General features: G+C 61.1%; 1 protein-coding gene across 3 annotated transcripts; it reads left to right on the top strand.

Moving 5' to 3' along the window:
• Positions 1 to 27,964, top strand: FLNC (filamin C). 3 transcript variants are annotated; one of them, XM_070788118.1, is made up of 49 exons: positions 1 to 577; positions 5,161 to 5,409; positions 6,938 to 7,035; positions 7,143 to 7,293; positions 7,387 to 7,505; positions 7,678 to 7,755; positions 7,965 to 8,127; positions 8,351 to 8,551; positions 8,930 to 8,995; positions 9,933 to 10,070; positions 10,433 to 10,559; positions 10,709 to 10,845; positions 11,063 to 11,256; positions 11,350 to 11,463; positions 12,081 to 12,224; positions 12,433 to 12,556; positions 12,707 to 12,867; positions 13,085 to 13,175; positions 13,258 to 13,427; positions 13,643 to 13,760; positions 13,854 to 14,116; positions 14,725 to 15,322; positions 15,941 to 16,114; positions 16,226 to 16,388; positions 16,629 to 16,789; positions 17,575 to 17,742; positions 17,820 to 17,943; positions 18,508 to 18,664; positions 18,740 to 18,929; positions 19,025 to 19,048; positions 19,169 to 19,416; positions 19,849 to 19,929; positions 20,243 to 20,342; positions 20,632 to 20,772; positions 21,031 to 21,159; positions 21,244 to 21,417; positions 21,979 to 22,140; positions 22,248 to 22,451; positions 22,901 to 23,053; positions 23,142 to 23,264; positions 23,377 to 23,619; positions 23,792 to 24,061; positions 24,160 to 24,297; positions 24,562 to 24,677; positions 25,351 to 25,483; positions 25,573 to 25,749; positions 25,893 to 26,111; positions 26,759 to 26,968; positions 27,083 to 27,964. In XM_070788118.1, exons 1-49 carry the CDS (start codon positions 223 to 225, stop codon positions 27,268 to 27,270), a joined length of 8,229 nt encoding a protein of 2,742 aa, XP_070644219.1. In that variant the 5' UTR covers positions 1 to 222; the 3' UTR covers positions 27,271 to 27,964. The 3 variants fall into 3 exon arrangements, with proteins under 3 accessions (XP_070644219.1, XP_019814610.2, XP_019814609.2); XM_019959051.2 differs by lacking the exon at positions 8,930 to 8,995; XM_019959050.2 differs by lacking the exons at positions 8,930 to 8,995; positions 19,849 to 19,929 and having other exon boundaries at positions 2 to 577.
• The last annotated feature ends 31 nt before the right edge of the window (positions 27,965 to 27,995 follow it).

Genomic DNA, 27,995 nt, shown 5'->3' on the forward strand with positions numbered 1-27,995 from the left:
CCCGCACTTTCCAGAGCACCGCTCCGCCCCCGGAGGGAGAGAGAGACACACACACAGACAGAGCGCGGCCAAGGAGCCGAGGAGGCCCGCCCGAGTCCCGCCAGCCAGGGGCACAAGAGAAGTTTAGAGCCGCGGAGCGCACAGCCGCCGGTCCTGTCCCGGACAGCGCCCCACTAGCCCGAGCCCCGCCGGCCCCCAACCCCCGCCCCAGCCCGCGCCAGCATGATGAACAACAGCGGCTACTCCGAGGCCCCGGGCTTCGGCCTGGGCGACGAGGTGGACGACATGCCGTCCACGGAGAAGGACCTGGCCGAGGACGCGCCGTGGAAGAAGATCCAGCAGAACACTTTCACGCGCTGGTGCAACGAGCACCTCAAGTGCGTGGGCAAGCGCCTCACCGACCTGCAGCGCGACCTCAGCGACGGGCTGCGCCTCATCGCGCTGCTCGAGGTGCTCAGCCAGAAGCGCATGTACCGCAAGTTCCACCCGCGCCCCAACTTCCGCCAGATGAAGCTGGAGAACGTGTCCGTGGCCCTCGAGTTCCTCGAACGCGAGCACATCAAGCTGGTGTCCATCGGTCAGTGCGTGCGGCGAGGGGGCAGTACCCCGACGAGGGGCTGGCCCACGGGGACAGGGTGCTCGGGGCTGGGAGGGCGCGCGGGGAGCCGAGGCAGGGCCGAGGGTGGGGGGCCCGGCACCGGGAGAGGATCCTGCCCCGGTTCTCCCGGAGCCCGCCCACGCCAGCCCCGAGGGGGCTCTGCCTTCACACGCCGCCCTGGTCGGCCGGCATCCCGAGGGGGGCCCCCGGGGGCATCCAGCCCAGGCCGTTTCTGAGCCCTCCAGCTTCAGCTCCCCTCGCACGCTCTTGGCCAACCTGCTTCTACCCGCTCGTCTCCTTTTTTGCCACCCGCACCCTCAGCCCAGGCTTGAGAGGATGGGGCCAAAGCTCATTGCCGATTCCCGGGGCCGCCCCCTCCACCCCAGACAAAGCAAATGGCTTCCCAGTCTCCCAGCACCTCCACCGGGGAGGAGAGGCTGAAGGCAGGTCCCCATCGCTGCCCGGTCCCAGGGATCCCAAGGAGAGCGGGAGAGCGGGTGGCTGGGCGGGCACGGGGCCCGGGCCCCCCGCCGGCATGTGCTCGGCAGCTGGGTTCAGGCCCAGGGGCCAGAGCCGGCAGGGCCCGGCCTCGGAAACCTAAAAAGGCTCTGAGCGAGCGCAGGCAGCCTTAACCCCTGCCTGTCCTCCATCAGCTTCAGCAGGCCAGGGAGGGGGCTCCCTCCCGTCCACTCCCGGCCCCAGCCCACCCCCTAAGCCCCGATTGGCTACAGCTAATGATCTGGGCTGAGGGGAGGGAGGCAAGGCCTGGAAAAGGGAGGAAGTCATTGAGTGTAACCAGATTTGGAAGGTGTGTCAGTGCTGGGTGGGGGCGGGGAGGCACTCCAAGCTGGGGAGCTGGGGGAGCCAAGGATGGGTTCTGAGAGCCTAGGAGTTGGCTGTTCCCTCTCAGCTCTGCAGTCACCCCTTCAGGCTGGGGGCCTGGGCAAGACCCTTACCCCTATGGTGAGCTGTTAAGTGTCCTGATGTGATTTTCAGGAAAGCGCCCCTTGATGGGGTGCACCCCAGGGCCCCAGAAGGGGAATTTCACAGGGGGCCCAATGCCTACCCCCAGGCTGCCCCAGAGATTTCTTCAGATAACTGAAGGTCTGTCCATCCTCAGCCTCCCTCAGGGCATCTCTGGGCCTCCTGAATTAGTAGCTGAGGTCAGTCTGGGGCCCTTTGGCCCTGTCCAGTCCCCTCTACGCCTTACCCTCTCCTGCCCCAATACTGCCCCCACCACCACCCCACCCGCTCCAGCCTGGAAATAGCCCTGCCTCCGTGACACAGCAGATGTCTCTGAGCTTTCCAGAGGACAAGGCTGAGGACAGGGGGTGGGGGAAGGGGCCACCCTGGTGTGTGTAGTGGGACTGAGGGCTGCCCAAGAGTGTGTGTGGTTGGGGGGGGCCAGGGGTCAGCGAGGAGTCAGCCCTGGGCCCTTCCACCCCCCCCTGGCAGCTGCGATCTGACCGCCTGGACTGACTGTCCCAGGTGGGATCCCGAGGGGAGAGCCTGGGGCCTCACCAAGACTTTATAGGAAATGGCTTGGCCTCCTCCTCCCCTCCCTGCTGCGGGGGCGCTTGGCCCCTCTCCTGGCCTCATCCTTCCTGAGCGCACACCTCTCCCCTCCCCAACGGTGGTGCCTCTGGCTCCAGCCCCCTTGGCTCAACTGTGTATGGAGAGGCCTTCTCAGAATAGAGGGGGAAGGAGGGAAAGCTGGCTTGGGGGCGGGAAGGAACCCTTCTTTCCCTTTCCTGCAGGGAACTGTTCCCCATTTGGGCCAAGTGGCTGACTCCCGCTGCCGATGAGATAAGCTGTCAGCAATTCAGCTGCTGGGCCCGAGGCGGAGGCTGGAGGAGAGGGGGCACAGACAGCAGCGGCTACCCATCCATGGGGAAGGAGATGTCAAGGGTTCCCCCTTTCTGCTTCCTCTGATTCCCTTGGTCCCGCTTAGTGGTGGGAAGGGGCTGGGACGGGGGCTTCTCTGGGTACCATCTCAGGACTGAATGTGAGCCTCTAGGCACCCCCATGTCCCTTTCCAGGAGTGGAGTGGGAGCTGGGCATCGAGCAGTTCCTCTGAAGGAGGGCCGGGTACACAGTCTGGGTTGAAGGGGCGGTGTGCCCTCCTTACCCGCACCACCCCCTCCGCCCCTCCGAACAAAGAGGCCTAGAGGCCGCTTAGCCCCGCAGCTGTTCCCCAGTTGCTATTCCTTCTCCTGGAGCCAACCGCCGAGGGAGGGGCTGGAGGGGGCAGCAGCTGTCCTGGCCCCTCCCTCACTGGTCCTCTCCTTTCCCCCCACTCCACCGAAGGCCTGGGGTGCCCTCAGGGACTAGCTCTGGAGCTCCTCCCACCCCTTTGGTGGTATCCCCAGTGGGGTGCGAAGAAGGAAGAGGCCTGGCTTGAGCAGAGCTCCCCTCCTCTGCCTGGCCTCCGATGGGGAGGAGGGCGAGGAAGGTCATTGCTCCCAGAGTGGGACTCTGGACCCACCCCTCTCCTGCCACTTGCTGTCTGGCCCAAGGCCAGTTGCTGGGGAGAAACCTCTCCCTGCAGCAAATATGAATGACCCCCCTCACCCGCCCCCCCACCTCTTCCCAATCCTGGTGATCCTCGGGGCCTCAGGGCCTCCCTCCCAAGGATCTGGCTTCAGTTTGCAAGAAGCACTTCTGGGTGTGTGAGCACCAGCTTTGGAGGCTGTCAGGGTTGTGAGAGGCCGTGAGGCCCTTGGTGTCAAGGCTGTGTGAAAGTGTCCTGGGCCTGTGTGTGTTTGAGAGAGACCGCACCAAAGCACCGGGAGGCTGGGAGTGAGTGTGTCATGGAATCTGCAAGCTGCCAAACCATTGTGCTGCAGCAGAGCCAGGGGGAGAGGGGGCGGGCCTGGGGAGCTGCTGGGGAAGGAAGGATGAATCAGTGAAAGGGTGGGGGAGCCAAGGGGACCAGAGCCCAAGATCAGAGGGACAGAGAGACTGAGATTCCCCTCCAGGGGGCAGGTTGGGGAAATGCTGGGGACAGGGTGTGTGTGTGGGGGGCGCATTCTGGAAAAGATATGTAAGGGGAGACACCTTTGGGATCTTTACTCTCTAAAGGCTGTCTTCCAAGATCTAGGCCGGGTGGGCAGGAAAAGATATAACCCTAACCTCCAACACCACGCTTTCCCATCTCTCGGGTAACACCAGTAAACAAGGCTGAGTCTTTCACCCCCTCCCAACCTCCTGAAAGCAGTGCTCAGGGAAGCTGGTGGATTTCAGGCCTGCCTTGTCCTTTACAAGTAAGCTGGTTTCCAATGACCTGTACTCTAGGCCACCTCCAGCTCCTGGATGTTTCTCTCTGGCTGTTACGGGGGAACTAGGCGCACCAACCCCCCCCCCTGCCCCGCCAGCCCCCAAATCTTGGAGTTCTGGTCCATAATATTTATCAAGGGACGGGATGAGTCTAGAGTCTCAGCTCCTGAGACTTGAGTCCACATGGGTAACACTCCCCCAGCTCTTGTGAAATCTCACTAGTCCCTGCCATTAACAGAATGTGTACTGTCCCCAGCCCCTCCTCCCAGAACTTTGTTCCAAAAGCCTTTTATAGCATTCAAAGGAGAATTTGGCTGGAACCAGGTTGGTCCCACTCCTCTCCAACTTCAGTTTTTAAAATGTTCATTCAACCAGTATTTATTGAGATTTTACTAAGTTCTAGGCTCTGAATATATGGAGAGAAAAATACAGTATCTAGAGTGAAAGAAGGCAGACAAAAAAGATACATACTCTATGATTCTATTCATATAAAACTCTGGAAAATGCGAACTAATGTATAGTGACCAAGAGCAGATTGTTGTCTCAAAAGATAGACGAGGAGGGGCAGGAGCGATGGATCACAAAAGAAAGGAAACTTTGAGGAAGGGTGGAAGTGTTTACTATCTTGATTCGTGGTTATGCACATGCTGTCAAAGGTAGGGCTCCCCTGGTGGCTCAGATGGTAAAGAATCTGCCTGCAGTGCAGGAGAACCAGGTTCAATCCCTGGGTAGGGAAGATCCTCTGGAAAAGGGAATGGCAACCCACTCCAGAATTCTTGCCTGGAGAATCCATGGGCAGAGGAGCCTGGCGGGCTACAGTCCATGGGGTCGCAAAGTCGGACACAATTGAGCGACTAATGTTTTCACTTTTCACATATTGTCAAAACGTATCTAGTTGTACTTTCTAATATGTACAGTTTGTTGTATATCACACAAAGAAGAAAGGAAACAAAACAAAACAGTGTCTGCCCCTAGAGACTTACAATCTTGCATAACTCTATAGATGCTTGTAGCCTGATAGAAGGCCCATGCAAGTGCCATCAAAGAGTTGAAAGTACCTGCCCAAGGGACATATTGGGATGCAGCCATGTTCTGAAGTGGGTGGGAGGTACATCAAAGACTGCGCCTTGTGGGATGCAACAGTGGTAGGCAGAGAAGTGGTAGGTTCCAGGAGGAGTCCAGACCCAACGCTTAAGCAGCAGCCTCAGAAGCTGGGCCAGGAGAGGGAGGGTGCTGCATCAGAAGTGGGGCACTCATGAGCCCTGCTTGTCTCCTCCTCCCTGCAGACAGCAAGGCCATCGTGGATGGGAACCTGAAGCTGATCCTGGGGCTCATCTGGACCCTGATCCTACACTACTCCATCTCTATGCCCATGTGGGAGGATGAGGACGACGAGGATGCCCGCAAGCAGACACCCAAGCAGCGTCTACTCGGCTGGATCCAGAACAAGGTGCCCCAGCTGCCCATCACCAACTTCAACCGGGACTGGCAGGACGGCAAAGCTCTGGGCGCCCTGGTGGACAACTGTGCCCCTGGTGAGTGGACCCACGGCACACTGTGGCTCCCTGACCCGGGAAGGGGTGCGGGATGAGCTGGTGATGCCAAGGCTTGTGTTTGTCAGAATGTGTGTCCCAGGGCTGGGGGAATCAGGGCCTCCTCCTCCAGCTGAGAATCACTGCTGGAGTTGGACCCTTCCCAGTGAGTTGCCAGATCCTGCAGTGGCAAGGACACAGAGGTCCAGAGAAGGCCAGTGACTTGTCTGAGGTCACACAGCTTATCTGTGGCGGAACTGAATCAGAGGCCGGCGGGGACCTGGAACTCCCTGCTCCGTGAACTTCCTATTTTGCTACACAAGGGTCATTTCTGCTCAGCCAGCAGAAAGAAAATGTGGTGGGACTTGTAGAGAGAAGGCCAGGACTTTAGGCCTGGAGAAGGCTGTTCTTTGCAAGCCCCTGGGATAGCTTTGAGAAGGGGTTGAGACCCAGGATGATGTGGTCTGAGGCTGGTGGGACACTGCCCCAGGGGCAGGTGACCCAGGCCTGGCCTGGGCAGGTGGGGGCTACTGAGGGCCCATGAGAAGACTTAGACATCACAGATGAGAACAGTACCCCACACACAGCTCCCTTTCTGACCCTCATCTCCTGAGACAATCTGTCGTCTCCCCACCTCTTGGAGCCATGTCCCCCTGGGGGAATCCTCCCCCAGCCTGGGGTCAGCCGGGGAGCAAAGGGTGGGAGGAGGGGGCACCGACTGCCTGGGAAGCATTCCCAGCTGCTGAGCCATTGCCCACGGCTGGCTCGGCTGCCAGCAGTGAGCTCAGCTGTTCTGGCCAGTCATGGATTCCAGCCTTTGAGCTGGTCCCCTCCCCGCCAGGGAGCATCACCCTCCTCCGCCAGCTCTGGCTGGGATCCAGCACCCCCTAACCATGCAGCCTTTCCCAGGAGGGACCTGTGGCTGCCTCAGCTGTCCTCCCATCAGGAGGGCTGGGCTCTAGGTGGCCAGAGAGAACTCGGCCTCTCAAACAAGCCCTTCAGTGCCTTCATTTCCCCGAGGCGGAAGTTAGGAAGCAGAGAGAGCCCTATGCTCTGCGGCTGATGTGGGAAGTGCATGGACACTAGGGCTTCAGGGCAGCTGTGAGGAGACCTTTCAGGAGATGGGTCAGAGGCACTTGTGGGACAGGGACTGCCCACCTCTGAGCCTGCTGGAATGAGGCAGGGGGTCTGCAAGGGGTGCACTCCCTGTGGTTTGGTGTTCAGGGTTGGTGCTGGGGCCTGGGCAGGCCGGAGGCCGGCTGGCAGGACTGGTGCCAGGCTGCGTCAGCTGGGGCAGAAAGGCCTCATTGTTGGTGCTCAGGAGGGCTGCAATGTGTCTAAACAGTGATGGGCATCCTGGCTGACGGGCCGTAAGGTTGGGGGTCAGCAGGAACCCTGCTGGTCAGGGGCCTGGGGCCGTATGGGAAGCGGGTGTGAACCCACGGCCTGGGAGGGTGTTGGTGGAGCAAGTGCTCTGTGTCCTGGCTGAGCGCTTCCCCCTCATCATTGCTTCCCTCCATCATCTCTCCAGGCCTCTGCCCTGACTGGGAGGCCTGGGATCCCAACCAGCCTGTGGAGAACGCCCGGGAGGCCATGCAGCAGGCGGACGACTGGCTCGGGGTGCCCCAGGTAGGCAGAGGGCAAAGGGACCCGGAGAGGGCCAGGGTGGGGTTGGGTCTACCTGGGCAGGATGCTGGGGACAGAGGACATTTTCTGACTCCCTTCCTCCCTGGCAGGTGATTGCTCCCGAGGAGATCGTGGACCCCAACGTGGATGAACATTCGGTCATGACCTACCTGTCCCAGTTCCCCAAGGCCAAACTCAAACCTGGTGCCCCCGTTCGCTCCAAGCAACTGAACCCCAAGAAGGCCATCGCCTATGGGCCTGGTATGTGTTGAGCCCTGACGGTCTTCGCTGGGCAGCTGGACACGGGCTGGGATGGTTCTCCCTAAACTCTGCGGCCCTGCCTTCTGCCCTCAGGGATCGAGCCCCAGGGTAACACCGTGCTGCAGCCTGCCCACTTCACCGTGCAGACAGTGGACGCTGGGATAGGCGAGGTTCTGGTCTACATCGAGGATCCTGAGGGCCACACCGAGGAGGTATGGAGAGGCCACTGGGGATCGGACAAGAGCGCGGACCAACAGCGGAATGGGCTGGCGATGGCTGCTGGGGGCACCCTCCAACGCTGGAGAAGGGGAGGCCTCACCATGGGGGTTGCAGAAGGCGTGGGGTCAGAAGGAGCTCTGACGCCGATTGTTTCCCTTCCCGTAGGCCAAGGTGGTTCCCAACAATGACAAGAACCGCACCTACGCTGTCTCCTACGTGCCCAAGGTCGCCGGCTTGCACAAGGTATCCCTCTGTAGGCCCTCCCATGTCTTCCCCACTCCTTTCACATCCTTGCATCCGGCTGAATGGACCCCTCCCTCAGGTCACACCCCGCCCCACCCCCATGCACCAGCCCCACCTGCCTGCCACCCCGCTTGGCTCTGCCCCGCCCCTCAACCCCCCTCTCAGAGCTGCTTTCTTCCAGAAGCTCACCTTTGGCCTCTGACCTCCAGGTGACCGTGCTCTTTGCTGGTCAGAACATCGAACGCAGCCCCTTTGAGGTGAACGTGGGCATGGCCCTGGGAGATGCTAACAAGGTGTCAGCCCGTGGTCCCGGCCTGGAGCCCGTGGGCAATGTGGCCAACAAACCCACGTACTTTGACATCTACACCGCAGGTGGGGATGGGCCCTTCCACCAGACACCCCATGACTGTTCATGGTGGGGGGACCTGGGGGCCAGGGGCAGGGCCCGGCCAGAGGGCCATGGTCTCAGGGTGAGGGAACCCGAGCAGGAGGGACACCCCATGACTATTTTTTTGGTGGGAGGGGGTGCCTGGGGGCTGTGGTCTCAGGGTGAGGAAACCCGAGCAGGAGGGGCTGACGGCTGTTGTCGTGACAGGGGCCGGCACTGGGGATGTTGCCGTGGTGATCGTGGACCCGCAGGGCCGGCGGGACACTGTGGAGGTGGCCCTGGAGGACAAGGGTGACAGCACGTTCCGCTGCACGTACAGGCCTGTGATGGAGGGACCCCACACAGTGCACGTGGCCTTCGCCGGAGCCCCCATCACCCGCAGTCCTTTCCCCGTCCACGTGGCAGAAGGTAAAGGCCCTTCACCCACCCCCATGAGCCCCCTCGCCAAAGGCCAGGACGCAGAGTGTTGCCACCGAGTCTGAGGACTTACGGGAAATGAAGCACTGCAACCGGGGGGTGGGGGTGGGTGGGGATGGGGTCAGGGGGAGCCTTCTGCCGGCTTAAAGTGGGCAGAAAGAAGAGCCCAGGGGTGGGGCTCCCGAGAGCTCGTCTGTCAGCCCCTGCCCCCGAGGTCGGTCAGGTCACTGTGAAGGATACCAGACAGGGGCCACGGTGGAAGGGCTGAGGAGGAAGTGACCGGACCATGTGGGCGGAAGGGCATATTCATGGGCCCGCCTTGCACCAGGCTCTCAGGCAGTGACTCCCCACTTTCTCTCCGCCACTCAGAGCCCCTGCCGCCGCCGCCCGCCCCCTCTGTGCCCATCGTCCACCAGGCCAAGAAAGTGGTGCCACGTTAGTACACGCCAGCAGAGGCGGGCCGGGCATGGCCATAGCTGACTGGCCTCACCTGTGCTGTGTGGCATGGCGCGAGCGGGGTGGAGTCGCCCCCCCTTCCGTGGCATTCTGTGACAGGCCCAGGTTCCGCGCCTTTGCCTCTGTTCTGTGGCAGCTCTGGTCTCCTGGGACCGGCCTGGTGATTTCTGTGGGAAGGGTCTGGGTTCCGTGCCGTCGCCTGTTATGTGGCAGTCCCCAGACGCTGTGCCGTTTGTCTGTGTTCCAGGGCAGGCCTGGATGGATGATACATCGTTGCCTGTTTGGTGGCACCCCGTGGGTTCTGTGCCATTTTATGTGTCCCGTGGCAGGCTGAGATCCCTGTCCTTTGGTCTGTGTTCAGCAGCAAAGTCATTGCCACCGGCCGCGTTCCGCAGCAGGCTGACCTTCATGCATTGCCTGTGATCTGTGGCAGGCTTCTCGTTACACGACCCTTCCTCGTTCCATGGTGTGGCTGAGTGTTTTGTGGCATGACTCGGTTCCTGAAGCTGCTGTGGTGGCTCCAAGAAGGCTCAGATGGCTCTAGGTGGATGGCCGTGGGGTGAATGAAAGGCCCCTCCCAGTCTGTCTTAGCTCTGGGCTCCGCCCGGCCTTTGTCCCAAGTGATCCTGACAAGGAGACCCGAGGGAAGGGTTTCTTGTAACCAGCCTGGGGACGGAGGTCTGGGGGAGCTGTGGCTGTGCCCTGCCCAGCATGGCTCTCAGTCGTGTTGGGGGTGCCAGGGAGCAACAGGGGAGGGCTGCATGAGGCCACGGCCTGCGCCTGGGGAAAGAGGACGGGGTGGGCGGGCTGGTCAGCAGGACTGCGCACAGTGAGGTGGGGACAAGTGGTGGTAAGGGCTGAGGCTCCGTCTAGGGCCCCTCAGCGCCCTCAACCTCACCTCTCCTCTTCCTCCCAGCCTGTAACCCCAACGCCTGCCGGGCCTCTGGGCGGGGCCTGCAGCCCAAGGGTGTGCGTGTCAAAGAAGTGGCTGACTTCAAGGTGTTCACCAAGGGTGCTGGCAGTGGGGAGCTGAAGGTCACAGTCAAGGGACCAAGTGAGTACCAGGGCCCAGGGCCATGGTGGGGGGTCAGGGAGCTGGGAGGAAAGGCAACCAGTGCTTCCGACCCCCTGATGGCAATGACAGCACTGTGCACCCTCCCTGGGGGAGGGGCTCCAAAAAGACACTGACCAGAGACATTGTGGGACCTCAGGTGAACCGCCCTGCCTGGCTCAGTCTCCCAGGCTGCAAGCTGGGAAGGCTGCACTAGGCTGTTACACGGTGCCTGCTCACCGTGCCCACGAGCAGCGCTGTCCTCAGCCAGGGACTGTCCCACAGCACAGTCCCAGGGGTCCTTGAGGGGACTGAGGTGCGGAGACGCACAGATCATTGATCCTCCGCTTCCCACGTCTCCTCAGGAGGCACAGAGGAGCCGGTGAAGGTGCGGGAGGCCGGGGATGGCGTGTTCGAGTGTGAGTACTACCCCGTGGTACCCGGGAAGTACGTGGTGACCATCACATGGGGCGGCTACGCCATTCCCCGCAGGTGAGCACCACGCAGCCCTGAGCCCTCCAGCCTGGGCCCTCACAGGGTGGGTGGAGGGAGGCAGGCTGCCTGGGGCTCCGAGTGAAGCGAAGAGGGCTACCTCTGGTGGGGGCACCTCGGGTGTTGACACCAGCTCCCTCTTTTCCCAGCCCCTTTGAGGTGCAGGTGAGCCCAGAGGCAGGCATACAGAAGGTCCGGGCCTGGGGTCCCGGTTTGGAAACTGGCCAGGTGGGCAAGTCAGCCGACTTTGTGGTGGAGGCCATTGGCACAGAGGTGGGGACACTGGGTAAGTGGCCGAAGTGGGAATTCCGGGGAGTGGTGTGATGGAGGGACACTGGGGAGTGACTGGGGGGCAGGAGGCAGGAATTTGGGCCAGTGTTGAGATGAGACAGGCGCTGGAACGGGCATGACTGGGGTGGTGATGCTGGGAGAGTGATGGAGGACCTGTCTGGGTGTCCAAGTCGCTTCTGGTGCCCCCTGACCCTCCCCCACCTTTGCCCCAGGCTTCTCCATTGAGGGGCCTTCGCAGGCCAAGATCGAGTGTGATGACAAGGGAGACGGCTCCTGCGACGTGCGATACTGGCCCACGGAGCCCGGGGAGTATGCGGTGCATGTGATCTGTGACGACGAGGACATCCGAGACTCACCCTTCATCGCTCACATCCAGCCAGCTCCACCCGACTGCTTCCCGGACAAGGTGTGTCCCCAGCTCCCGTAACTGGGCCTGCACCAGGGTGAACAGACCCTCCTCCCGTCCCCAGCTCAGCCCTCCACTCTCTCCCCTGCACAGGTGAAGGCCTTTGGGCCCGGCCTGGAGCCCACCGGCTGCATTGTGGACAAGCCAGCGGAATTCACCATCGATGCCCGGGCTGCTGGCAAGGGAGACCTGAAGCTCTACGCCCAGGTAGGGTGTTGCCCCGTCTTTCTGCCCCTCGCCCTGGGAGGGTAGGGTAGGTTAGAGAAAAGGGCCTCAAGGCATTACAGGAATGATTCTCATGAATCTATTTGAACTATGGGAAGTCTAAAGTTTTGTGTTTTCTTATTGATGATAATCTTAAAAAACATTGTACCAGATATGTATTTTTATGTTAACTATTTGCAATTTAAAGATGGTTGAGTTAAGACATTGGTTTCCAGGTGAGTTTCTCAAAATGGTGTCCTTTGACCCCTAGAGGTTAATGAATATGTTCTTTGGTCCAGGAGGATGTTTCTTTTATTAAAGTTTGTTTATTCAGTTTTAAGAACATTGGTTTAGCTGAGCGTTTTCCCCTGACAACACATTTTGGAGACCTAGGCTCAGAGACCAGGCCACACAGATGACCCCTGTGTGACCCCTGGTTCCTCAGCTCTCCAGGGTGTGCCCTGGCCCCCAGAGCTCTGGCACTAGGCTCCAGTGGTTGGAGGTCTGTGATCTGTTTGCGGGGAGGGGCTTTGATGGTGGGCAAGCAGCCCAGCAGAGGGCACGGGCGCTCTGAGACGGCCGGGGCGCTCTAAGAACCTTGCTTTGGGTGATGCCCACAGGACGCCGACGGCTGCCCCATCGACATCAAGGTCATCCCCAATGGCGACGGCACCTTCCGCTGCTCCTACGTCCCCACCAAGCCCATTAAGCACACCATCATCGTCTCCTGGGGAGGCGTCAACGTGCCCAAGAGCCCCTTCCGGGTGTGTCCTCCAAGCCCCGTGCCCCCTGCCAGCGACCCCAGAGGGAGGGTAGAACCCCAAGCGGGGGGATGTTGGCTGTCTCTGGGCCCTGTCCCCACTCCCCACTTCATGGCCCCTGTGAAAAGGCTAAGACCGGGCCTAGAAGTGCTGGGGAAGGGATGGACCTTGAGGGAGGGGCCCCACGCTGACCGTCGACTCCTCCCCACAGGTAAACGTGGGAGAGGGCAGCCACCCCGAGCGGGTGAAGGTGTATGGCCCCGGCGTGGAGAAGACAGGCCTCAAGGCTAATGAGCCCACCTACTTCACAGTGGACTGCAGCGAGGCGGGGCAAGGTGCATCCAGGAGCAGGGAGTGGGGGGCGCGGCCGGGGGTGTCCAGGCAGGAGGCGCTGGTGCCCTCCACCTGTTCCCCGGAGTGGGACCTGTCACGTGCAGGAGGTTGTGGAGCCCCCAACTCATGGCCTCGTGCCTGCCTCCCTTCAGGCGATGTGAGCATTGGCATCAAGTGCGCCCCCGGCGTGGTGGGCCCCGCAGAGGCTGACATCGACTTTGACATCATCAAGAATGACAACGACACCTTCACAGTCAAGTACACACCTCCGGGGGCGGGCCGCTACACCATCATGGTGCTGTTTGCCAACCAGGTACCCTGTGCTTGGGTTTTGGTTATCAACCCTAACCTCACCCCCTTACCCGATCCCAACCAGCAGCTTGAGAGGCTGTCGTCTAGGGACAATTCTATTGCCCCTGACTGAGCACTTCCTGTGTGTGGACAACATGCCTCAGAGGAAGCAAAAGGGACAAGGGGCTCTTTTCAGACACTGCCCGTGTCTACCCTGACCAAGCCTTTTCTCCCTCCAGGAGATCCCCGCCAGCCCCTTCCACATCAAGGTGGACCCATCCCACGATGCCAGCAAGGTCAAGGCAGAGGGCCCTGGGCTGAACCGCACAGGTAGCTGTCTGGGCGGGGCGGGGCTGGGGTGGGGCGGGGTGGCCACCTATCCCTCACCACCATCTCGGGATGGGCGCTCCAGGTGTGGAAGTTGGGAAGCCCACTCACTTCACCGTGCTGACCAAGGGAGCTGGCAAGGCCAAGCTGGACGTGCACTTTGCTGGGGCCGCCAAGGGCGAAGCCGTGCGAGACTTCGAGATCATCGACAACCACGACTACTCCTACACCGTCAAGTACACGGCCGTGCAGCAGGTGTGCCCCCCTCCCCGGCCCTCCTGTCCTGGCTGACTGGGGGCGTGGGGCTCCTTCTTCCAGCCCCAGAGGGCCTGCTTGGCGTCTTGGCCCCTTGCCTGCCTCCCCGTCCTCTCCTGCCGTGGGTCTCTGAGCCCCTGGTCTGTGTTGGCCAAGGACATGTTGGCGGGCTGGGTCTCAGCCCCTCGCTTCTGACTTCCTGCTGTACCCATTAGGGCAACATGGCAGTGACAGTGACCTATGGTGGCGACCCTGTCCCCAAGAGCCCCTTCGTGGTGAACGTGGCACCGCCTCTGGACCTCAGCAAGGTCAAGGTTCAAGGCCTCAACAGCAGTAAGTGGGGAGGAGCTGCCCGTGCAGTGAGGAGGGTTGAGGGGGGCAGTGGGTTGGAGTCTCTGCTCACCGTGTCCCTCGCCCTCCACACAGAGGTGGCTGTAGGGCAGGAACAGGCATTTTCTGTGAACACACGAGGGGCTGGCGGTCAGGGCCAGCTGGATGTGCGGATGACCTCACCCTCCCGACGACCCATCCCCTGCAAGCTGGAGCCTGGCGGTGGAGCTGAGACCCAGGCGGTGCGCTACATGCCCCCTGAGGAGGGGCCCTACAAGGTGGACATCACCTATGATGGTCACCCGGTGCCTGGCAGCCCCTTCGCCGTGGAGGGCGTCCTGCCCCCTGACCCCTCCAAGGTGAGGAAGTAGGGGCGGGTGGGAGCTGGGGGCTTATAGGGAAGGTGGGTAGTTCACAGGGGCTGAGGCCAGAGGCCTTATGTCCTGGGGTGAGCACAGCCAGGGCCCAGAGCCAAGGCAGTCCCCCAGCTCAGGACTTGCCTTTGCGACAGCTTAGTTTTTGTTTTTTTATATTTTTATTGAAGTATAGTTGGTTAACAATGTTGTGTTAATTACTGCTGTACAGCAATGTGATTCAGTTATACATGAGTACAAATGCATACATTTAAAAAAATATTCTTTTCCATTATAGTTTATCACAGGATATTAAATACAGTTCTCTGTGCCATACGGTAGGACCTTTTTGTTTATCCATTCCATATATAAAAACTCATACCAAGACAGCTTAGTTATTAAGAGCCTGGCCTTGGATCTGACCTGGGCTTCAACCCCCAGGTCCATCAGCCGGGACAGATTTTTTAATCTCCGTGCATTTCCTCACATGGAATTGTTATCAGGACTCAGCCTGTGGGAGCTGCTACAGTTGAAAGTGCTTAGCTGATTCGGGAGCCATGAAGGCTGGGCGTGGGACCAGTCGAGGTAACCTACACACCTGCTCCTTCTTTTAGGTCTGTGCTTATGGCCCTGGTCTCAAGGGCGGGCTGGTAGGTACGCCAGCGCCCTTCTCCATCGACACCAAGGGAGCGGGCACCGGTGGCCTGGGGTTGACCGTGGAGGGCCCCTGCGAGGCCAAGATTGAGTGCCAGGACAATGGGGATGGATCCTGTGCCGTCAGCTACCTGCCCACAGAGCCGGGCGAGTACACCATCAACATCCTGTTTGCCGAAGCCCACATCCCCGGCTCGCCCTTCAAGGCTACCATCCGGCCTGTGTTTGACCCAAGCAAGGTGCGGGCCAGCGGGCCAGGCCTGGAGCGCGGCAAGGCTGGGGAGGCGGCCACCTTCACTGTGGACTGCTCAGAGGCAGGCGAGGCCGAGCTGACCATTGAGATCCTGTCGGACGCCGGCGTCAAGGCCGAGGTACTGATCCACAACAACGCGGACGGCACCTACCACATCACCTACAGCCCCGCCTTCCCCGGCACCTACACCATTACCATCAAGTACGGCGGGCACCCCGTACCCAAGTTCCCCACCCGCGTCCATGTGCAGCCCGCAGTCGACACCAGTGGGGTCAAGGTCTCAGGGCCTGGTGTGGAGCCGCACGGTGAGTGAGAGAAACCTGGAGCTGGTCATGTCACCAGTCAGGGGAAGAGAGAAGCGGGCCTGAGGCCTTGGGGGGCAGCACTGGCGTCCTAGGGGCTCAGATACCCCTGAGAAGGTATCAAAGCCAAGGGCAGGGCATGGAGCTTTGCCTTGGTCTGGGTGGCAAGACTGCTTCTGCCTGTGGCCATTTTCCTCGGGAGATCCTCAACTTTCATCAGCGGATCTGAAAATCAAAGAATCTTGCACTTGATGATACAGAGGGAAGGCTTTGGGGTTGAGGGCAACGAGAGTCAGGAGATAGTTCTGCTCAGTTCAGTGACTGAGTTACCATCTGCTGGGGGCCAGACCCTGGGCCAGGCAGGGTGGGGCATGCAGAGGGTTGGAAGAGCCAGCCCCATGCTCCAGGGGCCCACGGCCAGGTGGGGAGACTCAGGTGAACAGAATGTTACTATCTGCTGAAGGCAGGGAAGGCAGGGGCTATGGGAAGCAGAGCCTGGGCTGTGGGGATGGTCCAGGCTGGGGAGTAGCAGGTGGAGAGGAGCGGCCACCTCGGAGCTGGGGAGGGAGGGCAGGGGTGGGCAGGCGTGTGAGGGCTGAGCACTCGTCTCCTGGGACTCAGGTGTCCTGCGTGAAGTGACCACTGAGTTCACTGTGGACGCGAGATCCCTGACAGCCACGGGTGGGAACCACGTGACGGCTCGCGTGCTCAACCCCTCGGGCGCTAAGACGGACACCTACGTGACCGACAACGGGGACGGCACCTACCGCGTGCAGTACACGGCCTACGAAGAGGGTGAGGGGCTGGGCTGGGCAGGGACGCCGGGGGTCTGGCCCCAGCGTTTTCAGAGGGGCGGGTGGTGGGGACCGCGCACACCCTGACCTGCGCCGTGTGGCTGACCTCCAGGAGCGCACTTGGTGGAGGTGCTGTACGATGACGTGGCCGTGCCCAAGAGCCCCTTCCGTGTGGGCGTGACTGAGGGCTGTGACCCCACCCGTGTCCGGGCCTTTGGGCCGGGCCTGGAGGGGGGCTTGGTCAACAAGGCTAACCGCTTCACCGTGGAAACCAGGTACGCCTGCCCCTTTCCTAACCTTGACCCTGATGCTGTGGCGACCCTGAGCCCAGCCACCTGCCCTTCCCCCTCATCCTCCTGTATGGACCTCATCCCCACCCACCCCCTATCAAGGCTGCAAACCTCCCTGCTGTAGCTGCTGGTCTCATCTCAGCCAGCCCCGCACCCCCATTCACCTGCTTCTCCATCCCAACTCACTGGTCCTTGTGGCGCTGATGTAGGGGTGTCCTCTTGTAGGGGAGCTGGCACCGGGGGCCTAGGCCTAGCCATCGAGGGCCCGTCGGAAGCCAAGATGTCTTGCAAGGACAACAAGGATGGGAGCTGCACCGTGGAGTACATCCCCTTCACCCCCGGCGACTACGACGTCAACATCACCTTCGGGGGCCGGCCCATTCCAGGTGTGCACTGGGGGCGGGAGGGGTGTCAGGGAGGCCAGCAGGGGGCCTGCTCCGCGTGAGGGAAACTGGAAGGAAGTAGGAGGAGGAGCAAAGCCCCAAACCAGCAGCAGGGACAAGGAGCAGGCAGGCACGGCTGCCACGGTGAGGGCTGAGGCAGGGCGGTGGGTACAGCTCATTCCCAGAGGCCCAGCACTGGTGCCCTTTTGCCTGGAGCACCAGATCTCGTGAGTTCCGTCACTCACAGTCCAAGCCAGTGTCGCTGGCTCAGTCAGGACAGCCTCTCACACCCTCTTGCTCTGTCAGCAAAGCCAGGAACCCCCCTGCCCTCCAGCAGGGGTGGGGAATGGTTGGTGTCTTCAATTATCACATTACCCAGGCTTGCTGAAATGGGACTGTCCCCGCCCCGCCCTACTTATCTAATTTCATGCTGGAAAAAATTCATTTTCTTTTACAAATACTTCTTTTAGCAATTTACTAATTTAGGAGGGCCTTCTTTCAGGCATGTGGCCTAAATAAGTGGATTCACCCTGCCTCAGCCTGTAGCCAAGTTTTTGGGTTTTGTTTTTAAATTTTACTTTTATTAATTTTTATTGGAGTATATATTCTGTAGCCAAGTTTATTTCTCCTTGTTATGTTTTCTTAGCAAGTTTCTAAGTGTTTGCACATTTGGTCTGGTATCCCAGGGGCATTTCAAAGGCAGGGGAAGCCTCGCTTTCCTGGGTCCTCTGAGTTGGGGAAACCTTCTGGGGCAGGTGGGCTGGGGCTGACGACCGTCTTCCTTGCAGGGAGTCCATTCCGGGTGCCAGTGAAGGACGTGGTGGACCCCGGAAAGGTCAAGTGCTCAGGCCCAGGGCTGGGAGCCGGCGTCAGGGCCCGGGTACCCCAGACCTTCACAGTGGACTGCAGCCAAGCTGGCCGGGCGCCCCTGCAGGTGGCCGTGCTGGGCCCCACAGGTATGGAGTGTCTGGGGCTGGGTGGAAGGAGCCGGAAAGGGTGCCGAGAGGCTCTGCTGACTATTCCCTTTGCCCAGGTGTGGCCGAGCCTGTGGAGGTGCGTGACAATGGGGATGGCACCCACACCGTCCACTATACCCCAGCCACGGACGGGCCCTACACAGTAGCCGTCAAGTACGCTGACCAGGAGGTACCACGCAGGTGAGGCCCAGCCTGGGGTTCTGTGCTCTGCTGGGCTCTGGGGAGCTCCCACCAGGGCCACAGCTGCGGGGCCGCTGCGGGGCCGCTGCGGGGCCACTCCAGGGCCCTGGAAACACTCCCCTACTTGTCTACGCCTCATCTGTTCTCTGCTGCACCATCACACTCTTCCTCAGGGCCCCCTGCCCATCTTCTTCTCCACCCTGGAGGTGGCACAGCCCCAGGGGCTCTCCTCTGGCTGGGCTGTCCCCCTAGTTAGCTACAAAATCAGCACCTTGGGAAAAGGCACCATGTGGCTACAAACAGGTGTGACAGGGCAGCCTCCTGCAGCCTCTCTGTAAACCATCGGAAACATCTTCCCGGAGAGTGGAGAAGAAATGCCTAGGCTTTGTCAGGGCCACACCTTTGTGACCCTCCTCTAAGACTCAGGCTTGACCTGGTCCCTCCTCCCTGCCAGGACTCCTCTCCCCTGCTCATGAATGTAGGGGGTATTCCAGGCCCCAAATGAGATGGGATTCCTTCTCCCCCTGAATCCCAGCCAACTGTCTATCCCTTCTGCCTCTCAAGCCCCTTCAAGATCAAGGTGCTTCCAGCCCACGATGCCAGCAAGGTGCGGGCCAGCGGCCCTGGCCTCAACGCCTCTGGCATCCCGGCCAGCCTGCCCGTGGAGTTCACCATCGATGCCCGGGATGCTGGGGAGGGCTTGCTCACTGTCCAGATCCTGGTGAGTCTATGTGCTGCCCACCTCTCAGGCCAGGGTCTGGGCACAGGCAGGCCTTAACCGCTGCTTCTCCCCCAGGACCCTGAGGGTAAGCCCAAGAAGGCCAACATCCGAGACAACGGGGACGGCACATACACCGTGTCCTACCTCCCGGACATGAGCGGCCGGTACACCATCACCATCAAGTACGGCGGCGACGAGATCCCCTACTCGCCCTTCCGCATCCATGCCCTGCCCACTGGGGACGCCAGCAAGTGCCTGGTCACAGGTGGGCACCCACCCCTGCCCTCCCCTCCCTACACAGCCCCACCCCCACCCCAGCTCATCCTTAACACTGCGGCTTACGCTTTTCTCTATTTCCAGTGTCCATTGGAGGTCACGGCCTGGGTGAGTGTCCTTTTTCTTCTCTTTTTGGTGTGGGCTGAGGTGATGGGGGCAGCTGGGAACTGAGCGGGGGGAATGGGCACAGGTCCCACGGACCCCTGACCGGGCACTCCTGTGTGGCAGGTGCCTGCCTGGGCCCTCGCATCCAGATTGGGGAGGAGACGGTGATCACAGTGGATGCCAAGGCCGCAGGCAAGGGGAAGGTGACGTGCACGGTGTCCACACCCGACGGGGCGGAGCTCGACGTGGATGTGGTCGAGAACCACGACGGTACCTTCGACATCTACTACACGGCACCCGAGCCCGGCAAGTACGTCATCACCATTCGCTTCGGAGGCGAGCACATCCCCAACAGCCCCTTCCACGTGCTGGTAAGTTCAGCGGCCACAGCAGAGCTGGGGGTGGCAGGGAGGGGGGCCAGGCCCTCTTAGTGGGAGCAAGGAACCCCAGAACCCGTCCTCACATCTGATGGATCCTGGGCCCGGAGTGCTCCAGGGTGGGGCCTGTGCTTTCCCACAGCCTCCCAACCCAGGAGGCACGCAGCCCTGCCTCTGGCCCCTCTGGGCATCAGGCAGCTCTCTGGTGGAACCTGACCCCCAGGCCCACCGTCCCCGTCCATCTCCTCAGGTGGCCCTGCAGGACAGGGAAGCCCTCGGGAGAGTAAAGCACCCAAGATAGCCATCCTGCCCTGGGGGCAGCCCAGGTTATCAGGTCCCTGGGCCGTTCTGAGTCAGCCTGTGGTCACCCGAGCTGGTGGGGACTGGCCTGTCACAGCCCCCACTCTCCCGTGCCTTGCCTCCCAGGCGTGTGAGGCCATGCCCCGCGTGGAGGAGCCCCCTGATGTGCCGCAGCTGCACCGGCCCAGCGCCTATCCCACACACTGGGTACTGCCCCTCCCACCTGGGCCACACTCGCCCCCCACCTCCTCTTCCTTCATCTCTTCTCTTCTTCAGCGGCCAGGGCCGGGGCATGGTTTGGGGGCCATCTTGGGGAGCAGGCGGGAAGTCAGGCGGGGCAGACAGATCCCGGAGCTGGGCACGGCACCTCTTCTCTTGCAGCTGACGCGCCTTTTCTGCCCTCTGGTTTCACCATTAACCATCTTGCTCTTTCCTCACCTTCTCTGACTTCAGTCACGGCTCAGTCTGAGTTCCCCAGACCTTTCCCAGCCAAGTGACTGTTCCCTCTCCCCCGCCACAGGCCACAGAGGAGCCGGTGGTGCCTGCAGAACCCATGGAGTCCATGCTGAGACCCTTCAACCTGGTCATCCCCTTCACTGTGCAGAAAGGGGAACTCACAGGTACTGCCCCAGGGCCCTGTGGCAGGATGGCCCCAAGGGAGGACATGTGTCCAGGCCCAGCTCCTCCTTAAGAGATGAAAGCTGGGGCCCAGAGTGGGGAAGTAAGCTCCCCGGGGTCACACAGCAAGCTGAGCAGAGCTGGAACTCGAGACTCCAGCCTTCTGTCTCCCAGGTCAGGATTCATCCTGAGGCCTCCTGGCTGTCTCCTGGCAGCGGGGGAGCCTGGGACAGCAAGGGGGTGGAGCCGGGAGAAACTGGGGTCCCACACATACCCGTGTCTGCCTGGCAGGGGAGGTGCGGATGCCCTCTGGGAAGACCGCCCGGCCCAACATCACTGACAACAAGGATGGCACCATCACGGTGAGGTATGCGCCCACCGAGAAGGGCCTGCACCAGATGGGGATCAAGTATGACGGCAACCACATCCCTGGTGAGTCGGGGCTGAGCCGGGCTGAGGGGAGCCCACAGTGACTTCCTCCTCATCGGCCTTCTTTCACTCATAATTGAGCATGTGCTGTGTGCAGACATGTGTGAGGCCCCAGGAAGGCTGGTGTCCTGGTGGGAGGCCCCGTCGGCACAGATGCAGGGCCTGGCGGGGAGGCTGTGGGAAGGTGTGGGGGTCCGAGGGGGGCTCAGGCAGCCCCTGTGCTCACTGCTGACCCAGCCCCCTTTCCCCCCCCACCCCCAGGGAGCCCCCTGCAGTTCTACGTGGACGCCATCAACAGCCGCCACGTCAGTGCCTACGGACCAGGCCTGAGCCATGGCATGGTCAACAAGCCGGCCACCTTCACCATTGTCACCAAGGATGCCGGGGAAGGTGAGGCGAGCTCCGGCAGGGGCTGGGGGCGGGCAGCGGGGCAGGGGTGAGGCCCTCTGACCGCCGCCCCGCCTCCACCCGCAGGGGGCCTGTCCCTGGCCGTGGAGGGCCCGTCCAAGGCAGAGATCACCTGCAAGGACAACAAGGACGGCACCTGCACCGTGTCCTACCTCCCCACGGCGCCCGGGGACTACAGCATCATCGTGCGCTTCGACGACAAGCACATCCCCGGGAGCCCCTTCACAGCCAAGATCACAGGTGGGTGGACGCGTGGGCACACCCCGGCACACGATGGCTGTGCAAGCCCGGCACGTCCAAGTCTCTGGGGTGTTTAGGGTAGGGTGCCCTCCAGGTGGAAGAGGTCATTTTTGGATACGTGTAAGGAGTACGCTGTTCTCTACAGCAAGTGAGAATCACTCAGCCACCCTTTGAAAACACACTCTCGAAGTCTTTTAAGTCAGGATGTTGATGATAGGTGAGGAAACCGGTAGGCCCGGAGGGGCAACACAGCAGGTAAGGGAATGGGCTGTGTGGTCTAGTCTCAGTTTTTTTTTTTTGGTCCTACCAAATTACCTGACTCGGAATTTAAATTTATGTAAATTAGGGGTTTAACCCATTCAGGACTGGGGTGCTGACTCATCCCTAATCTCGGGCCCCTAACATGTGCATGGAGACTGTGCTCTCCCCAGTCTCTCTGTGCCTGCTTTGGGGATTGAGGGGGGTGGGCAAAGGCTCTGTTGAGTCCAGGGAGGCTCCTGATCCCCACGAGGGCAGGGCCTGCCAGGAGTCACCCCGTCTGACATGCCAACTCTCCCCTAGGCGATGACTCAATGAGGACGTCACAGCTGAATGTGGGCACCTCCACGGATGTGTCCCTGAAGATCACCGAGAGTGACCTGAGCCAGCTGACCGCCAGCATCCGTGCCCCCTCGGGCAACGAGGAGCCCTGTCTGCTGAAGCGTCTGCCCAACCGGCACATCGGTGAGCGTGGTGCCATGGCAGGGGCCCAGGGAAGGAAGGTGGGGGAGCTGGGAAAGGACTATTGCCAGGCCCAGAGCTCCATTCATGCCTGACCTCCCCCTCAACAGGCATCTCCTTTACCCCCAAAGAAGTTGGGGAGCATGTGGTGAGCGTGCGCAAGAGTGGCAAGCATGTCACCAACAGCCCCTTCAAGATCCTGGTGGGACCATCTGAGATTGGGGATGCTAGCAAGGTGCGGGTCTGGGGCAAGGGCCTGTCGGAAGGACACACGTTCCAGGTGGCGGAGTTCATCGTGGACACTCGTAATGCAGGTACTTCTTGCCCCGGAGACCCCTCACTGCAGCTGGTGCCTCAAGTGGGGACCAGTCCTTTCCTTCCCAGTGCCCCTGGACCATAACCTCCCCTCCCCTCCTGAACTTCCTGGCCCAGTCTCTGCTGAGATTCCCATTCTGGGGCCCACTTGGGAAGAGTAAATGTCCCCCTGTCGCTTCTCCTGTGTCTAAGAGAAAGCTCAGCCATCCTGAGTCTCTCTCTCCTTCACTCACCAAAACCCAAGAGGCCTGCCTTAGAGGAATTTCCAGACTACCTATCCCTGACCCTCTGGGTCACTGCCTGGCTCACCCCTCCTTCTACTGAGCCATCTTTCCTTAGTGGTTACGATGCCCCTTGGGTGTCTGTTCTGGGCGGAGCCTGGGGTTTGGGGAGGGGAGAGCAGATGGCAGTGGGGACTGAGGGAGACGTGTCCCTTGCCTCCCGCTAGGTTATGGGGGCCTGGGGCTGAGTATTGAAGGCCCTAGTAAGGTGGACATCAACTGTGAGGACATGGAGGATGGCACGTGCAAAGTTACCTACTGCCCCACCGAACCCGGCACCTACATCATCAACATCAAGTTCGCTGACAAGCACGTGCCTGGTAAGGCTCTGGGCTGTGGCCGGGATGGACCAGGAGGCTGGAGACGAGTGACCTGAGGTGGCTGACCCACTCTTTCTTGTCCCTACAGGAAGCCCCTTCACAGTGAAGGTCACTGGCGAGGGCCGCATGAAGGAAAGCATCACCCGGCGCAGGCAGGCGCCATCCATCGCCACCATCGGCAGCACCTGTGACCTCAACCTCAAGATCCCAGGTGGGCGCCGGAAGAGTCTGGTGGGGAGGGCCCAGAGCCTGTCCCCGGGGCCTCTGTCCTTCTGGCTTATTTCTCACCTCCCTCCCCTCCGCCCGCTCCACGTGTCCCACAGGGAACTGGTTCCAGATGGTGTCCGCCCAGGAGCGCCTGACACGCACCTTTACCCGCAGCAGCCACACATACACCCGCACGGAGCGCACGGAGATCAGCAAGACACGGGGCGGGGAGACCAAGCGCGAGGTGCGGGTGGAGGAGTCCACCCAGGTTGGCGGAGACCCCTTCCCCGCCGTCTTCGGGGACTTCCTGGGCCGGGAGCGCCTGGGCTCTTTTGGCAGCATCACCCGGCAGCAGGAGGGTGAGCAGGACCGGGCTGGGCTCTTCACAGGGAGGTGGGCCTTCTGTCCCTCGGGACAGGATGGGGAGGCTGCTGGTCTGAGCAGAGGAGGGGGTGTTTACTGAGGGAGGGAGGGAAGGGCGAGGGCCTGGAGCAGCCCCGGAGTTGCCCTGACACTCCCCACCCCCTGCAGGTGAGGCCAGCTCTCAGGACATGACCGCACAGGTGACCAGCCCGTCGGGCAAGACGGAAGCTGCTGAGATCGTGGAGGGGGAGGACAGTGCATACAGCGTCCGCTTTGTGCCCCAGGAGATGGGGCCCCACACGGTCACTGTCAAGTACCGTGGCCAGCATGTGCCAGGCAGCCCCTTTCAGTTCACCGTGGGGCCGCTGGGTGAAGGTGGTGCCCACAAGGTGCGGGCTGGAGGCACGGGGCTGGAGCGAGGGGTGGCTGGCGTGCCAGGTAAGGGGGTAGGTTCCCGGGACGGGGGATGGGGGAGGACAGCCAGCAGGGTAGGCGACGGTGCTGAAGAGCTGCCCCCGTCCCGTTTCCATCTCCAGCCGAGTTCAGCATCTGGACCCGAGAAGCAGGTGCCGGGGGCCTATCGATCGCCGTGGAGGGTCCCAGCAAGGCGGAAATTGCATTTGAGGACCGCAAGGACGGCTCGTGTGGGGTCTCCTATGTTGTCCAGGAGCCAGGTGGGCATCTTGCTGGGCCTGCCTGACTTTCCAGACCAGGCTTCTGCTCGCCCCGGCAGGAGATAGGGCTCCCAAACCAACCCCTCACCTGGGCCGCTGCAGTTTCTCTGCCCCATTTCCCTCCACCCTACACTCCTGGGAACATGTGTCTCCAGAGCTGAGCTCGACCTAGGAGCTTGTCCGGTACTGAGATCAGGGTGGGGTTGTTTCCCACGCTGCTGTCCCCTGTCCTGCAGCTTGAGCTGACTGGTCTTCTCTCTCCAGGTGACTATGAGGTCTCCATCAAGTTCAACGACGAGCACATCCCAGACAGCCCTTTCGTGGTACCCGTGGCCTCCCTCTCAGATGATGCTCGCCGTCTCACTGTCACCAGCCTCCAGGTGTGTGCCCGGGGGGGATGGGGCCCTCCTGCCACCCTGAGGGATGGGCAGTAGAGGATGGTAGGCCCATGTGACCAGGGACTTAGCAGTGACCTTGGAAGGGCCATACAGGTGGCCCCTCTCTCCCAGTGTTTGGACAACAGGGGGCTCTAGCTATACTAGCTGCCCCTTGGGGTAGTCTTGGCAGCCTCAGGTGCTGCTGTGTCCTCCACCCCCTTCCCAATCCTAGAACTGGGTTCATCTTCACCACCTGCCCCCCTAAACTTCCCCATCGGCCCCACCTTCCCCATCAAGTGCCCCCAGGGCAGTCCAGCCCACATGCCTCTTTTTCCCATCCCAGCACTGGGTTCTCTGCTATCAGGCCAGCTTTATGGTATCTGGGTCTTACCTCCCCAGCCAGGACAGGGCATATCATCTCTGGTCCCTGACCATGCCTGGCACAGCCAGGTGGCCCCACCTCATAGCAGGTGGTTGCCAAGGCCAAAGACCCAGCCTCTGCCTCCCATCGCAGCCTTGTTCAGAGCCTCCCTAAGCTGGGTCAGGCGGCAGGGGGCAGCTGGGGGTGGGAGGAGGGAGCCTCCGGGCTGGGCAGGAAGGGATATCAGTGCCAGGCTGCAGACATGAGCCCTCCAGGCCCTCCCAGGAGTCTGAGCACCCTCCGTGGTCTCTGCAGGAGACCGGGCTCAAGGTGAACCAGCCGGCGTCCTTTGCGGTGCAGCTGAACGGTGCACGGGGCGTGATCGACGCTAGGGTGCACACGCCCTCGGGCGCCGTGGAAGAGTGCTACGTCTCCGAGCTGGACAGTGGTGAGCTGGCCTGTCCCTGCCAGGCTAGGACCTTCTGGAAAGGGGGGGGGGGGAGACTAAGGCTCACCCACCAACCTCTGCCCCCACAGACAAGCACACCATCCGTTTCATCCCCCATGAGAATGGCGTCCACTCCATCGACGTCAAGTTCAACGGTGCCCACATCCCTGGCAGTCCCTTCAAGATCCGAGTTGGGGAGCAGAGCCAGGCTGGGGACCCAGGCTTGGTGTCGGCCTATGGTCCTGGGCTCGAGGGAGGCACTACAGGTGAGTGCCTGGGGCTGGGGAGAGGGGTGGGACAGTGCTGATGAGCCCTAAGTCCTGGCAGAGGTCTGCTCCGGGGAGCCGGGACCACCCAGCTCTGGGCCCCAAGCCCTTCTGCCTACATCCTTGCTACCTCTGGCCCCCAGGCGTGTCGTCGGAGTTCATCGTCAACACCCTGAATGCAGGCTCAGGGGCCTTGTCTGTCACCATCGACGGCCCCTCCAAGGTGCAGCTGGACTGTCGGGAGTGTCCCGAGGGTCACGTGGTCACTTATACTCCCATGGCTCCTGGCAACTACCTCATTGCCATCAAGTATGGCGGCCCCCAGCACATCGTGGGCAGCCCCTTCAAGGCTAAAGTCACAGGTGAGTGTCCTGGGTGGGGTGAGGTCCCACCCTGGGCTGGGAGCCTATTCTGGGCTGGCTCCAGTGGCTGTTCACATCTGGGTCAGAGTTGGCCCCAAACATCAGTGTTTCAGGTTACCAGGAATAAAGTGCACCTGGCTTTACACAACGTGCCATTCCCCACCTTCTATGTGTGCACTTGTGTACATCATTTTAAAAAAATCAAATCCCTCTCTACTGTCCATCCCTTGACTAATCTTTTCCCTGCGGTGGCTCCCCAAGTTTTCACTTAACTCTGCCCTTCTGGCATCCCCGTTTCTGGCTTCCAAGAAGACAGAGCTCAGCAGACATTTACCTGATTTTCCTTCTGGAAGCTGTGTGAAGGATTGGTTGGATACTTGTTCCTTTTTAAAGCAGGGCTCTACCTACCGTGTGACTTGGGGTCCCAGACAAAGCCCAGAAGGGTGGGGGGTGGGTGGACAGAGCCATGGAGGCCCCAGACCTGGAGACAGGCCTGCCCGAGAGCCCTGTGTGAAATGGGCTGCTGCTCCTAGGATGCTGCAGCTGAGGAAGGGAACATGGGCTGTCAGGGCCGCCACACGGGGCCTACCACCTTGGGAAGAGCAGGCCTCTGACCCGGCTCGTGGCCACCCCACCCTGCCCCTCAGGTCCCCGGCTCTCTGGAGGCCACAGCCTTCATGAAACATCCACGGTTCTGGTGGAGACTGTGACCAAGTCGTCCTCAAGCCGGGGTTCCAGCTACAGCTCCATCCCCAAGTTCTCCTCAGACGCCAGCAAGGTGGTGACACGGGGCCCCGGGCTGTCCCAGGCCTTTGTGGGCCAGAAGAACTCCTTCACTGTGGACTGCAGCAAAGCAGGCAGGCAGCGGGCAGAGCGGGGGAGCGGGGGCGGTCTCCCAGGGTGGGCAAGTGTGTGCGAACGTGGGGCCAAGGGCCGGGGCTGAGCCTGTCCCTCGCTGCCTCTCTCTCCAGGCACCAATATGATGATGGTGGGCGTGCACGGGCCCAAGACCCCCTGTGAGGAGGTGTACGTGAAGCACATGGGGAACCGGGTGTACAACGTCACCTACACCGTCAAGGAAAAAGGGGACTACATCCTCATCGTCAAGTGGGGCGACGAAAGTGTCCCCGGAAGCCCCTTCAAAGTCAATGTGCCCTGAATCCCAGAAGTGCCTCCCCCAGCCTCGGCCCCCACCTCTGGCCAAACACACTCACACACACACACACACACACACACAGGCCACACCCAGATGCATGCTCGCAGAATCAGACACCACAAACACCTGCCCTGGGGTGTGGACGGAGTGGCACTGCCCCCTCGCCGCCAGGCCCTCTGGCTGGAGGGCCTTGCCTGTTTCAGGGCAGTGTCCCTCGCCTCAAATGTGACCTGAGGGTGAACTGGGGGTTGGGGGGCCAGGGAAGCCCTGTGTTTTCTGGTGGGGCTGAGGCCAGTGGAGGAGCATGTGTTTGGGGGTGTCTGCATGTGTGAGAGAGGTCACCCTCAAATCGCACTGCCAGCCAGCCCTCCTAGCCGCTGAGGACTGCGTCCAGCCCCTCTGGTGGCCACAACCCCAGAGCGTTACGGCTTGGAAAACGAAGCACAGTCAGAGGAGAAAGTGTACCTAGCGGCAGCTGCACACATGTCCTGGCCCCAGGCGATTGAGACCCCAGCCAGGCTTCCTGGGGGACTGATTTCTTTTTTTTTTTTTTTAATAATTGCACAGCTCTGCCCCATGGGGGGGCCTTTTTTACACACTGCGAGGCCCAGCTTTCTGGGGGGCTTTTGCACATGTCATGCGGCTCAGCTGGGAGCCGTTTAGGCGGAAAACTCCAAATAAAGTGCGGCCTGTCGCAGAGGCGTGGTTGTGCCTTGTGTGTGTGCGCT

This window comes from Bos indicus, chromosome 4 (assembly GCF_029378745.1).
Source record: "Bos indicus isolate NIAB-ARS_2022 breed Sahiwal x Tharparkar chromosome 4, NIAB-ARS_B.indTharparkar_mat_pri_1.0, whole genome shotgun sequence".
Lineage (NCBI taxonomy): Eukaryota > Metazoa > Chordata > Mammalia > Artiodactyla > Bovidae > Bos > Bos indicus.